This window comes from Scyliorhinus canicula, chromosome 17 (genome assembly GCF_902713615.1).
Source record: "Scyliorhinus canicula chromosome 17, sScyCan1.1, whole genome shotgun sequence".
NCBI lineage: Eukaryota > Metazoa > Chordata > Chondrichthyes > Carcharhiniformes > Scyliorhinidae > Scyliorhinus > Scyliorhinus canicula.
The window spans coordinates 111,791,419-111,804,980 of NC_052162.1; the positions used below are offsets into that span (position 1 = coordinate 111,791,419).

At 48.1% G+C, this 13,562-nt stretch overlaps 1 protein-coding gene across 1 annotated transcript; it reads right to left on the bottom strand.

Annotated features, from left to right (window-relative positions):
• Positions 1–1,178: 1,178 nt before the first annotated feature.
• On the bottom strand, positions 1,179–4,264 carry LOC119952170 (zinc finger protein 229-like). The gene is made up of 2 exons (XM_038775765.1): positions 4,178–4,264; positions 1,179–3,766 (listed from the first exon to the last, which is right to left on the bottom strand). Exon 2 carries the CDS (start codon positions 3,412–3,414, stop codon positions 2,236–2,238), a length of 1,179 nt encoding a protein of 392 aa, XP_038631693.1. The 5' UTR covers positions 3,415–3,766; positions 4,178–4,264; the 3' UTR covers positions 1,179–2,235.
• Positions 4,265–13,562: the final 9,298 nt, after the last annotated feature.

Genomic DNA, 13,562 nt, shown 5'->3' on the forward strand with positions numbered 1-13,562 from the left:
TCTGCTTATTATCACATTGCTGTGTGTGGGATCTTGCTGTGTGTAAATTGGCTGCTGCGTTTCCTAAATTACAACAGTGACTACACTTCAAAGATGCAAAGCACTTTGGGACGTCCTGCGGAAGGCACGACAGAAATGCAAGTTATTAAATCGAAGGTTTATGTTGTCTGATCTTGTTATCTGGAATGGAATTGATTTCAGCCACACCCAATTTACCATTTAATAAATTCACTTTGGTTCAGACAAGACTTTAACCAATTAAGACAAAGGCAGAATTCTCTGGACAGTAAGGTTTAAAAGTTCATTCAATGAAACATGTTTACTGGACAACTTAAAGACATTAACTTTTACTGTTATGTTCTGCACTCTCAGGACAAAAGAATGTGAAGTTGTAGCACTTGGGGGGGGGGGGGGGGTGAGGGGGTATTCAAATAACGAGAGGTTTATTGAAGAGCTGTTAACGCAACTAAAGTTTGATCGAGACTGAGGCAAAGTCTGCAAGGCAGCCAATGATGTTACAAACTATAGACATGACTGGATCACGCAACAAAACAACACCGATCCTAAATTTAAAATGTTTATGACTTCATGTGGGTGATCAGTCTGTAGCAGCGTAACCCTCTCTGGCTCCTTCTTTGACAGTAATTCTTGTGGAATTCAGCCTCGGGAGTCTGGCTCCTTCTTTGACAGTAATTTCCTTGGAACTCGGCCTCGGGAATCTTCAGTACTTGGCCAGCAAGGAAGACCTTCAGAACCTCTACTTTTATCCCCAAAGTGACCATTACCTCACGTCAGAGTTGGGCCTGTTGTAACATGACAATTGGTCAATTTGGTCACTGGATTAATTTAATTGGATCCCCAATTACTGACACCACCTTCTCTCATTATCTCAGACAGGAATACAATAGAAATGTTTCATACTATCCCTTTATCTGGTTTAGCTCACCAGGCTAAATCCCTGGCTTTTAAAGCAGACCAAGCAGGCCAGCAGCACGGTTCGATTCCCGTACCAGCCTCCCCAGACAGGTGCCGGAATGTGGCGACTAGGGGCTTTTCACAGTAACTTCATTGAAGCCTACTCGTGACAATAAGCGATTTTCATTTAATCTGATTCTATACAATCCCTTATTCATACAGTTTCAAATATTGAGGCAAATCAGAGCTTGAAGGTCTCGCTCGACAGTACATTTATCTTTATTGTACATTCTTTACATACAGACCAATTCAACCTTTTACGTTCTTACAGCAAATAAATCGAAGAGTTTTACTATACCTACTGAGTCATCGATTCATTAATTGTAACTATTATGGTTCACTACTTATTTAATCACCTATTGCTGAGTGACAGCTGATTAGTACAGTAATATGTAATTAATACATTTGGTTAATACAAGATCCACTGATTCAGAAAGACAGTTTATGTTATTTCTTACACATCTTTAGATTGAACATTGAGCCTTAGTCTTGATCCAGACTTTGACAGAATATAATGCCATGCAGTTTCTTAAAATTAGGAAACATTTTCTTTGTTTGAACAATGTTTCCCAGCTTTGCAGTTTCTCGAAACATAAGTGTTCACAATGTTAATTTTTTAAATGCAGATCAAACTATGTTAGAGTTTAAAATGGCTTCCTTGACCTTGTTACTTATGATAGTGTATACATTATTAAAGTCATTGATTTTTAAAACTAAAATTGATTACCAAAGACCTGCATATAGTTTCTGAAATTACAATGGTGATTACAGTTCATGGGCTGGAAAACACTTCAGGAGGTCGCGAGAGATGCTGTCGAAATGCAAACTTTTAAATTGTCCTGCAATTGGGATGTATTACACTCACTCCCTGCATCAAAATGATCAAAAATAATCAAATTTAACTTCATGTAATATCCATGTGCTTCCACCCATTTTGAAAGCTCTTGTGAAAATCCAAACACACTGTGTCCTGAATGATTGTTTGAAACACAGCGAGTTGTTGCGATTTGGAATGTGCGCCTGAAAACGATGCGAGAAGAAGTTTCAACTGTTATCATTCAAAAGGAAATGGGACAAATTATCTAAAGGACAGGGAAGTTGCAGGGTGATGGTTCTAATTGGATAGCTTGGTTAAAGCATGAGCAGGTTGGGCAGAGTGGCTCCATTCTCTGCCATCATAAACCTACACACGAGAGAAATTTCATCAGCTCCAGTCTCTCCAATTGAAAGCGGAAGCGCATCGGAATCCAACTCCCGTCATCACTTGTGAACTCGCTGGTGTCTCAGCAGGTGGGACGAGTGAGTGAATCCCTTCGCACACACGGTGCAGGTGAATGGCCTCTCCCCAGTGTGAACTCGCTGGTGAGTCAATAAATTGGATGAATTACTGAATCCTTTCCCACACTCGGTGCAGGTGAACGGCCGCTCCCCGGAGTGAACTCGCCGGTGATTCCGCAGGTTGGATGAATCAGCGAAACTCCTCCCACACTCGGTGCAGGTGAACGGCCTCTCCCCGGTGTGAACTCTCCGATGTCTCAGAACGTCGGACGACGTTTTAAACCTCTTCGTGCAGTGAGAGCAGCTGAACGGTTTCTCCTCGGTGTGAATGCGCTGGTGGACCCTCAGGACCGCAGCACTTTTGAAGCCATTCCCACATTCCGAGCATTTAAAGGGTCTTTCATTAGTGTGAGTGACCTGGTGTACCAGCAGGCTGGATGACTGAGTAAATCGCTGCCCACACACAGAGCAGGTGAAAGGCCTCTCCCCAGTGTGAACTCGCTGGTGTGTCCGCAGGGCGGGTGCGTCACTGAATCCCTTCCCACACTCAGAGCAGACGAACGGCCTCTCCCCAGTGTGTACCCGCTGATGTGTCACTAAGTTGGAATAATTCCTGAATCGCTTCCCACAACTGGAGCAGGTGAACGGCCTCTCCCCGGTGTGAACCCGCTGGTGTGTCTGCAGGTGAGTTGACCGAGTGAATCCTTTCCCACACTCAGGGCAGGTGAATGGCCTCTCCCCAGTGTGAACTCGCTGGTGCTTCAGCAAGCCGGATGAATTACTGAATGCCTTCCCGCACTCAGTGCAGCTGAAGAGCCTCTCTCCAGTGTGAATCCGCCGGTGTGTCAGCAAGTTGGATGAATGACTGAACGCCTTCCCACACTCAGGACAGGTGAACGGCTTCTCCCCAGTGTGACTGCGGCGATGAATCTCCAGTTTAGATGGGGATCTGAATCCTTTCCCACACTCAGAGCAGGTGAATGGTCTCTCTCCAGTGTGAACTTGCTTATGTGTCTGCAAGTGTGAAGACTGACTGAATCCCTTCCTACATAGGGAGCAGGTGAATGGCCTCTCTCCAGTGTGACTGCGTCGGTGTGTTTCCAGCACGGATGGGGATCTGAATCCCTTGCCGCAGTCGCCACATTTCCACGGTTTCTTCATAGTGCAGGTCTCCTTGTGTCTCTCCAGGTTGAACAATCAGTTCAAACCTCATCCACACACAGAACCCGTGTACGGTCTCTCTCCGCTGTGAATGGTGAGATGTTTTTTCAGGCTGTGTAACTGGTTAAACCTCTTTCCACAGTCAGTTAACTGGAACACTCTCACTCGAGTGTGTGTGTCTCTGTGCTTTTCCAGTCACACTGATGTTTAAAATCTTCTGAAGCAGACAGAATAGAGAAACATTTCTCCTTCTAGATTCAAAGGCCAATGATATTCAGCCCCCGATGAATTGAGAGACTTTTGATGTGACGATTCATTTAAGTTGTTTGACTGCAAATCCTCGTCTAATACCCTGCAATAGGAGTTCACAAAAATTATCACTGTCAGTGCAGAATAGAAATTCAGAAAAGCCAATCTAGTTTCTCTGCAACATTCTTTCCCTTCTTGTTCCCCCAAAAGCTGCAAATCTCCGTCCCACACACTCTCCCTCCATTCTCACTCTGCTGTATCTAATATTCACCCTCCCAATTCTCCTGAAGGTGCTGATTCAGGCTGATTGACAGATCCTTGCTCACTGCTTCCTGTCCTGCTCACAGAGAAGCAAGCTGCCAGACAGATATATGTCTATAATACTGGACTAAAAAATGTGTGTAACATACAAACTGGATTCACTTCCTTTCCCTTCAGTTGCTGCAAGTGACCAATTGAAGGTGAGAATGAGAAAAGAAATGGAAAGGGGGAGAAAATAAAGTGTTTTACTCACAGATGTTGGAGACAGGAGGAAGGTTCAGTCTGTGTGAAGCTCAATAGGCATCACACAAAGCCCGCGCTTTGATTGGCTGGAGCCAAGAGTCCTTCCGGTGCTTCAATTCTTCCCATTGGTCAACACCGCAACATGAAGGTTAGGGGGCGTGGCCTCACCCGCACAAGCGTAATTTCCCTCTCCCGTGGACATGCGCAGTCCCGGGCCGCCCACCCGTGGCGAATAAAGAGGTTGGCCCAGCGCATGGGATTATGGGAGTTGGGGGCCGCCATTACTCACCCGGAGCCCAGTCTCCAAACCCCTGGGACTGGGTTGGAAAGGGGGCGGGGCGCTGTGACCACAGTGACCCCTCCCCGTCACAAAGCCCATCTGGGTGGTCACTGGATTGGATTGTGACGTCTCCCCCTTAGCAACACAGTTTGTTACCTTCAGGTGTAAGGATTTAGCCACCTGGGTGACATTGGGGAGGGCAATAGGTGAGTGAATCCTCCTCAGGTACTGGAATGAACAGCGATTCCCCAAAATTCAGCCCAGGGGAACTCGGTATCTCCACGACTAGATTCAAACTTGCAGCTAAGTTGGTTGTGAAAGCTGCTTTTAACCCTAGAATTTGCATTGCCAAATCTCGAATCAGACAATGTTCTAATCTGACAATTGGTCATTATTATCACTGTGTTAATTATATTGGATTAAACCACTGATGTAAATTTGGTAGCATATGTGGTTAGCACTATGGTTAGACAGCGCCAAGGTCCCAGGTTCAATTCCCGGCCTGTGTCACTGTCTGTGCGGACCGTCTGCACATTCTCCCCGCGCCTGAGTGAGTTTCCTCCGGGTGCTCCAGTTTCCTCCCACTAGTCCCGAAAGATGTGCTATCAGGTAATTTTTTACATTCTGAATGCTCCCTCTTCTCTGTGTACCTGAACAGGCGAAGGGATGGATGACTAAATGCCTTCCCCTAATCAGAGCAGGTGAACGACCTCCATCCGGTGTGAACTCGCTGGTGATTCCGCAGGCTGGATGAATGTCTGAATCCCTTCCCACACAGAGCAGGTGAACGGCCTCTCCTCAGTGTGAACTCGCTGGTGTGACTGCAGGTGGGATAACTGACTGAATCCCTTCCCACACTGAGAGCAGGTGAACGGCCTCTCCCCAGTGTGAATGTGTCGATGGGTTTCCAGTGTAGATGGGACTCTGAATCCCTTCCCACAGTCCCCACATTTCCACCGTTTCTCCATGTTTTGTGTCTCTTTGTGTGTCTCTAGGTTTGATGATCAGTTGAAGCCTCGTCCACACACAGTACACGTGTACGGTCTCTCCACACTGTGAATGGTGTGATGATTTTTCAGGCTGTGTAACTGGTTAAAGCTCTTTCCACAGTCAGTGCTCTGGAACACTCTCACTCGGGTGTGTGTGTCTCGGTGCTTTTCCAGTCACACTGATGTTTAAAATCTTGTGAAGCAGACAGATCGGGCAAACATTTCTCCTTCTAGATTCAAAGGTCGATGATAGTCAGGCCCTGATTAATCAAATGACTGACAGATTTAGAAGTGACGTTTGAGATTTCTGACTGTAGTTCCTCCTCTTCTAATATCTTGTAAAAACAATTTACAAAATACATCACTGTCAATACAGGATAGAAATTCAGTACAGTCAATTCTAGTTTCTATGGAACATTCTTTCCTCTCTCATTCCCCAAAAGCTGTAAATCTCCATCCCACACACTCTCCCTCCATTCTAACTCTGCTGTATCTAATATTCACCCTCCCAATTCTCCTGAAGGTGCTGATTCAGGCTGATTGACAGATCCCTGCTCACTGCTTCCTGTCCAGGACACAGAGACCATAATAGGAGTTGGAGATGGCCATTCGGCCCATCGAGACTGCTCAACCCTTCAATTATATCATTGGCTGATCTACCTCAGCTCCATTTTCCCACACTATCTCCCATATCCCTCGATATCTCCAACATCTAGAAACCTATCAATCTCTGATCTGAAAATACTTGTTTTAAACAAGATATATTATTCCAAAACAAACAATAACATCAATTCTACATCCAATCAAACTGAAGTTATACAGTTTGTATGTATTTCCTTTTTCAGTCTCTAACCCCCTCTCCCGTGATGAACAGCTCCTCGAATATTGCAATAAACAGCTCCACTGTACCTCAAAACCCTCTTCCGACCCCTTAATTTGATCTTCTCCAAGTAGAGAAACTCATATAAATCCTGCAACCAGGCCGTGACCCCGGTGGCGTATCCAGCCTCCAACTTTGGGTTGGGCCCACAATTGTTCACAATTTACACAGATGGTTTGGAGTTGGGGACCAAGGGCAATGTGTCCAAGTTTGCAGACGACACTAAGATGAATGATAAAGCGAAAAGTGCAGAGGACACTGGAAGTCTGCAGAGGGATTTGGGTAGTTTAAGTGAATGGGCTAAGGTCTGGCAGATGGAGTACAATGTTGACAAATGTGAGGTTATCCATTTTGGTAGCAATAACAACAAAAGGGATTATTATTTAAATGATAAAATATTTTTTTAAACTGCTGTGCAGAGACCTGGGTGTGCTCATGCATGAGTCACAAAAAGTTGGTTTACAGGCGCAAGAGGTGATTCAGAAGGCGAATGGAGTTTTGTCCTTCATTGCTAGAGGGATGGAGTTTAAGACGAGGAAGGTTATGTTGCAATTGCATAAGGTGTTAGTGAGGCCACACCTGGAGTATTGTGTTCACTTTGGTCTCCTTACCTGAGAAAGGACGTACTGGCGCTGGAGGGTGTGCAGAGGAGATTCACTAGGTGAATAGAATCATAGAATTTACAGAGCAGAAGGAGGCTATTCGGCCCATCGAATCTGCACCGGCCCTTGAAAAGAGCACCCTACCTAAGCCCACAACTGAATCCTTTCCCTGTAACCCCATCTAACCTTTTTTTGGACACTGAGGGCAATTTATCATGGCCAATCCACCTAACCTGCACACCTTTGGACTGTGGGAGGAAATCGGAGCACCCGGAGGAAACCCACGCAGACACGGGGAGAACATGCAGACTCTACACAGACAGTGACCCAAGCCGGGAATCGAACCTGGTACCCTGGAGCTGTGAAGCAACATTGCTAACCACTGTGCTACTGTGCTGCCCATAAATGGAGCGAAAGGCATGGTTGTTACACAAAATCAAGATTCAGCATTTGGGAATGATTTTTGTAAGTGGGCTGAGTGTGATATACACCCAAGTTTGAGGACTAGTTCTAAAAATAATCCCAGAGTTGAGGGTGTTGGATTATGAGGAGAGGTTGAGTAGACTGGGACTGTACTCGTTGGAATTGGGAAGGATGCGGGGGGCAAAGGGTTGTGAATCTATGGAATTCCTTGCCCAGTGAAGCAGTTGAGGCTCCTTCATTAAATGTTTTTAAGATAAAAATAGATAATTGTTTGAAGAATAAAGCGATTAAGGGTTATGGTGTTCGGGCCGGAAAGTGGAGCTGAGTCCACAAAAGATCAACCATGATCTCATTGAATGGTTCGAGGCTCGAGGGGCCAGATGGCCTACTCCTGCTCTTAGTTCTTATGCTCAAAATAATCCATCGCCGGAAAATCAGAGAGGCGAAGGCCACGACATCATGAAATGAAAATTGAAATGAAAATCGCTTATTGTCACGAGTAGGCTTCAATGAAGTTACTGTGAAAAGCCCCTAGTCGCCACATTCCGGCGCCTGTCCGGGGAGGCTGGTACGGGAATCGAACCGTGCTGCTGGCCTGCTTGGTCTGCTTTAAAAGCCAGCGATTTAGCCCAGCCCCCGATCAGCCCCCTTTCCCCCCGAGCCCGAGTCATGCGGATCCTGTGAACCACCTTAAATTGTATCAAACTCATTCTTGCACAGGAGGAGGTTGGGTTCACTGGTCACAGAGCCTCACACCAGAGCCCCCATCCACCTTACTCCCCAACTCCCCCTTCCACTTGATCATTTCCACCAGTGCCTTATTCTGCCCTCCCAATCAGCATATCTATCCCCAGTCCTGCCCTCCCCCACCTCCCCTGGGAGCAGCTTCTTCTCCAGCAGTGTGTACTGCAGTCATTGGGGAAACAAAGGCAGCTCCTTTTGCTCAAAGTCCCGAAGCCCCGTACCTGCCAGTAGCTGAACTCACTCCCCCTCGGTACCTCAAACCTCTCCCGCCAGCCCCGCAAACGTTCCCTCCGAGAACATATCCCTGACCCGCTCCAACCGTTCCTCACTCCACAGCCTATACGGCCCATCCATCCCCCTCCCCCAGTTTAAACCTGTGGTTCCCATACAGTGGCATCAACACCAATATGTGTCCCAATTTAATGTGCCTCCTCAACTGATTCCAGATCTTAATAGTCGCCTCCACCACCGGACTCCCTGTACACTTGCTCGGAGCCAGTGGCAATGGGGCTGTCACCAGAGTCCTCAAACTTGAGCCCTTACAGGACTCCTCCTCCAACCTGATGCACTCTGCCTCTTCCACGCTCCCCCACCCCCCACCACACCCAACCACCACCTCCCAGTTATTATCTTACTTTCTCCACATTCACTTAACAGCGCCAGGGTCCCAGGTTCGATTCCCGGCTCGGGGCACTGTCTGTGCAGAGTCTCACCTTCTCCGTGTGTCTGTGTGGGTTTCCTCCCGGTGCTCCGGTAGGGGCTGGTTTAGCACACTGGGCTAAATAGCTGGCTTTTAAAGCAGGCCAGCAGCGCGGGTTCAATTCCCGTACCAGCCTGCCTGAACAGGCGCCGGAATGTGGCGACTGGGGGCTTTTCACAGTAACTTCATTTGAAGCCTACATGTGGCAGTGAGCGATTTCATTTCATTTCATTTCGTCCCACAAGTCCCGAACAACGTGCTTATTCGGTGAATTGGACATTTTGAATTCCCCCTCAGTGTACCCGAGCAGGTGCCGGAATGTGACTTCATTGCTGTGTTAATGTAAGCCTACTTGTGGCAATAATAAAGATTATTATGATTCTTATTATTATCAACAGTAGTGCATCAGGTTTGGGAGTGCCAACCCCCCTCCCTGCCTCTGCCATTGGAGCAGATCCCTCTCCATCCTCGACATCGTCCCCGCCCACACAAATTCCCAGAATTTGTTTTTTAATTTAGAGTACCCGATTCTTTTTTTTCCCAATACCGGGGCAATTTAGCGTGGCCAATCCACCTACCCTGCATATCTTTTTGGGTTGTTGGGGTGAGACCCACACAGAATGTGCAAATTCCACATGGGCAGTGACCCGAGGGCCGGGATCGAATCCGGGTCTTCGGCGCCGTGAGGCAACAATGCTACCCACTGCGCCACCGTGCTGGCCCTCAAATTCCAAGATTAGCAAATCCACCTTCCGGAAAAAGGCTTTCGGGGGACAAATCGGGAGAGGCTGAAACACAAACGGAAACCTTGGCAGCACGTTCACCCTCACCACCTGCAACCTCCTCACCAATGTCAAGCGCAGCGCATCCGGCCTCTTAAGAAGCCCCTTGACCTCCTCCACCAACCCCGTCAGGTTCCGCCTCTGAATTGTGGCCCACTCAGATGTTGCCTGGAACCCCACATACCGAAAGCGCTCCCTTCCCACCTTAAATGGCAGAGCTCCCAGGTTCACCCCCCGTCCCGCAGCATTCGCCAAGAGAACCTTGCTTTTCCCTGCGTTTCATTTGTAGCCCGAAAATGCCCCAAACCTCTCCAACAAACCCATGATTCTACCCATACTCTCCAGCGGGTCCGACACAAACAAAAACAGGTCGCCCAGATACAGCGATACCAGGTGTTCCCTGAACCCCCCTCGCAATCCCCCGCTACTCAGCCGAGGCCCGGAGGGCCTTCGCCAAGCGCTCAATCGCCAAAGCAAATAACAACTGCCTCATCCCCCAATACAACCCGAAAACCCCGAACTCGTCTCATTTGTTTGCTCACTTGCCATGGGCGGCGCACACAGCAATAGGACCCACGTCACAAACCTCAGTCCAAACCCAAACCTTCCCAAAATCTCGAATAGATACCTCCGCTCTACCCGGTCAAATGCCTTCTCAGCGTCCATGGACATGAACTCCTCCTGCCCTCGGCCCCCCTGATGGAGTCAGAAATTACATTCCACAATCTCCTAATATTACTACAGAGCTGCCACCCCTCACAAAACCAGTTTGGTCCTCAGAGTCCACCTCCGGCAGTCTTGAAAATACTTGATGACTGAGGCTCCACGGTCTCTGGGGTAGAGAATCCCAAAGCTTCACCACATCCTCGAGTGAAGAAATCCCTCCTCATCTCAGCTTTCTCTCCATTTTCCTGCCGGTTTCCCATAACCCTCGACTCCCTCGTCAATCAGAAATCTGTCGGTGGGGTCCACATGAAGCGGGCGCAGGAGTAGCTGCTTTTCCGCAGCTTCTGGCGCCACTTGCTGTCATCTTCGAGGACCGGCTGCCACGTTTTCTCCAGCTGGATGTGAAGCCTGGGTGTTTCCAATTAGAAAGGGCATCGGATCCTGTCTTTGAGGCCGAGGGATAGTTTTCATCCCAGGCCTGGAATCATTCCCTTCCACAACTTGAAAGATCAGCAGAGGGTCCTGGAGATGGGTCAGGTGAGGTGGGACCTGGCTCCATGAGGGAGTGAGGATTTCCTTCTTCCTGGACTTTTCGGCAGACACACAAACGAAGCATCGAGGCTTTAATGAAGTTTGAAGGGAACTCAAGGCTGCGGGAGTGAATTATGTCGTGAGTTATGATTACAAGATGGCGGCGCCCACTGGCCGCACGTGGTCCGAGGAGGGGAAGTTGGTGCCGCCCACTGGCCGCACGTGGTCCGAGGAGGGGAAGATGGCGGCGCCCACTGTCAGTACATGAGGGGGGTCAGGGCAATAGCGGCGACTGCGCGGCCCTGGCACACCGCAGCGAAGTGCCCCTTTTTGCCGCAGGCCTTGCAAAGGGTGCTGCGGGCCGGGCATCGTTGGCGGGGGTATTTCTGTTGGCCGTAGAAGTAACATCAGGGGCCCCCGGGGTTGGCTGGCTGGCGCATGGCACAGGTGTAGGATTGGCTGAGTGGGGTCCCCAGTGGGGCGGCCGACTGTAGAGTCCATGATGCATAGGAGGGGTGTCGGTCTGAAGATTGTGCGAGGCGACCGTCATCGATAGCGCCAGCATTTTGGTTTCTGCGAGGTCGAGCGTGACCCCCTCTAAAGGTCGCTGGCGTATGAGGTCTGACCCTATCCCCGTAATGAAAGTGACCCGCATGAGGAGGTTTGAATGTTCCGTGGCTGTGATGGCCTGACAGTCACAGTCTCTGACTAGGGGAATTAGGGCACGCCAGAAATCTTCTACTGACTCACCAGGGAGTTGCCTACGAGTAGGGAGGATGTGTCTGGCGAAGAGCGTGTTCGTCCGCTGGGGGTAATTCTCTCTCAGTCGCACCATGGCTTCATCGGCGCGTCCTGGATACGAGGAAATACGTTGGAGCTTTGCCGCTAGTAGAGTATCTGGATCTTCTGAGCTTCCGGAATTGGGTCTGGTGCAGACCTGATGTAAGCTTCGAAACAAGCTAGCCAATGTTCAAAGTCCTTTTTGGCGTAGCTTGATTGCGGATCCAGCTGCAGGCGATCTGGTTTTGCGGAGGTCCACCTTCTGAAAATCTTAGAGTAATAAATTGATGCACGATCAATTGCACAGAGACGAGAGTTGAATACAACTGAGACTTTATTACTCTAAGATGTGTGGCCTCCTACAGCAGCTGGCGAAATGGCTGCTGTACAGGAGCACACATATTTATACTCCACCTACTGGGCGGAGCCAGCAGGCAGAGACTACCCCCGTACCTGTAGTACAGGGTCTTACCACACATCTCCTAATATACACAACAGTGGTGATTACCACAAGAAGTTTGATGGAACCACAGAAGTCTCATTCCTCTCAAAATAGTTCACTCTATCAAGACACAGACAGAATGGAACACAGTACATGAAGTTAGCAATTCTCCAATCAATTTTAAGATTCATACTGGCGCTTCTGCAAATTTGCTCAATAGGTTTGACTTCTCAAAGCTGAAGCAAACTCCGAAAATCAATAAATCGCCTTCTCAACTGCGCGACTACAATGGCAATGTCACCACCTCAATGGGATCTTGCTACTTGTTGGTTGCCAATCACGATACAGCAATATCTCTTAGATTTGAGATTGGTGATTCAAACAAATTTTCACTCTTAGGTGCACAAGCCTGTAAGGATCTACACCAAATTCGGAGGGTTTATAGTGCAAGTTCATCTCAACCATCAATTCAAGACGACATTCAAGGGATTCTGGTCCATTTTCCGGATGTCTTCGAAGGCATGGGTACTCTTCTCTACCGATACAAAATTCAGTTACAACCGGATGCCAAACCTGTGGTACACGTGCCAAGAAAAGTTCCTGCACCGCTTCGGGAGAGATTGAAGCTTGAACTTGCTAGAATGCAAAATCTAGGCATTATAGCAAGAATTACAGAACCGACTAACGCTAAAATATGGGCAGCACGGTAGCATTGTGGATAGCATAATTGCTTCACAGCTCCAGGGTCCCAGGTTCGATTCCGGCTTGGGCCACTGTCTGTGCGGAGTCTGCACATCCTCCCCGTGTGTGCGTGGGTTTCCTCCGGGTGCTCCGGTTTCTTCCCACAATCCAAAGATATGTGGGTTAGGTGGATTGGCCATGATAAATTGCCCTTAGTGTCCAAAATTGCCCTTAGTGTTGGGTGGGGTTACTGGGTTATGGGGCTGGGGTGGAGGTGTTGACCTTGGGTAGGGTGCTCTTTCCAAGAGCCGGTGCAGACTCGATGGGCCGAATGGCCTCCTTCTGCACTGTAAATTCTATGACTGACCGGCCCAGTTCCATGGTTTTAGTAAAGAAACCTTTTGGTGATCTGGGGATATGCATCGACCCTAAAGATCTGAACAAGAATATTAAGAGAGAGCACTATCCTGTACCCAAGAGAGAAGAAATCGCTAGCGAAATGGCTAACGCTAAAATATTTTCCAAACTGGATGCCTCCAGAAGATTTGGGCAAATGCAGTTGGAAGAATCCAGCGAAACATTGTGTACGTTCAACACACCATTTGTAGGTACTGTTTCAACAGGATGCCATTTGGAATTATTTCAGCATCAGAGATTATTCATCGTGTTGCGGTATTGTGTGAAGCAAATAATGGCATGATGGGAAAAGTAGTCAAGTTTTCTTGGTACAAGTGAATTTAAACTGATTTCATATAACCTAAGGCACAGAATACACAGAGACAGCATGTCTTGGGAACTGGGTGACTCTGAGAGTCTAGATAAGGCTTGGAGCTAGAAGTAGTCTTAATACATAACAAGCTGAACAACTATTTCTTCCTGTTCCTAAGCAATTTTG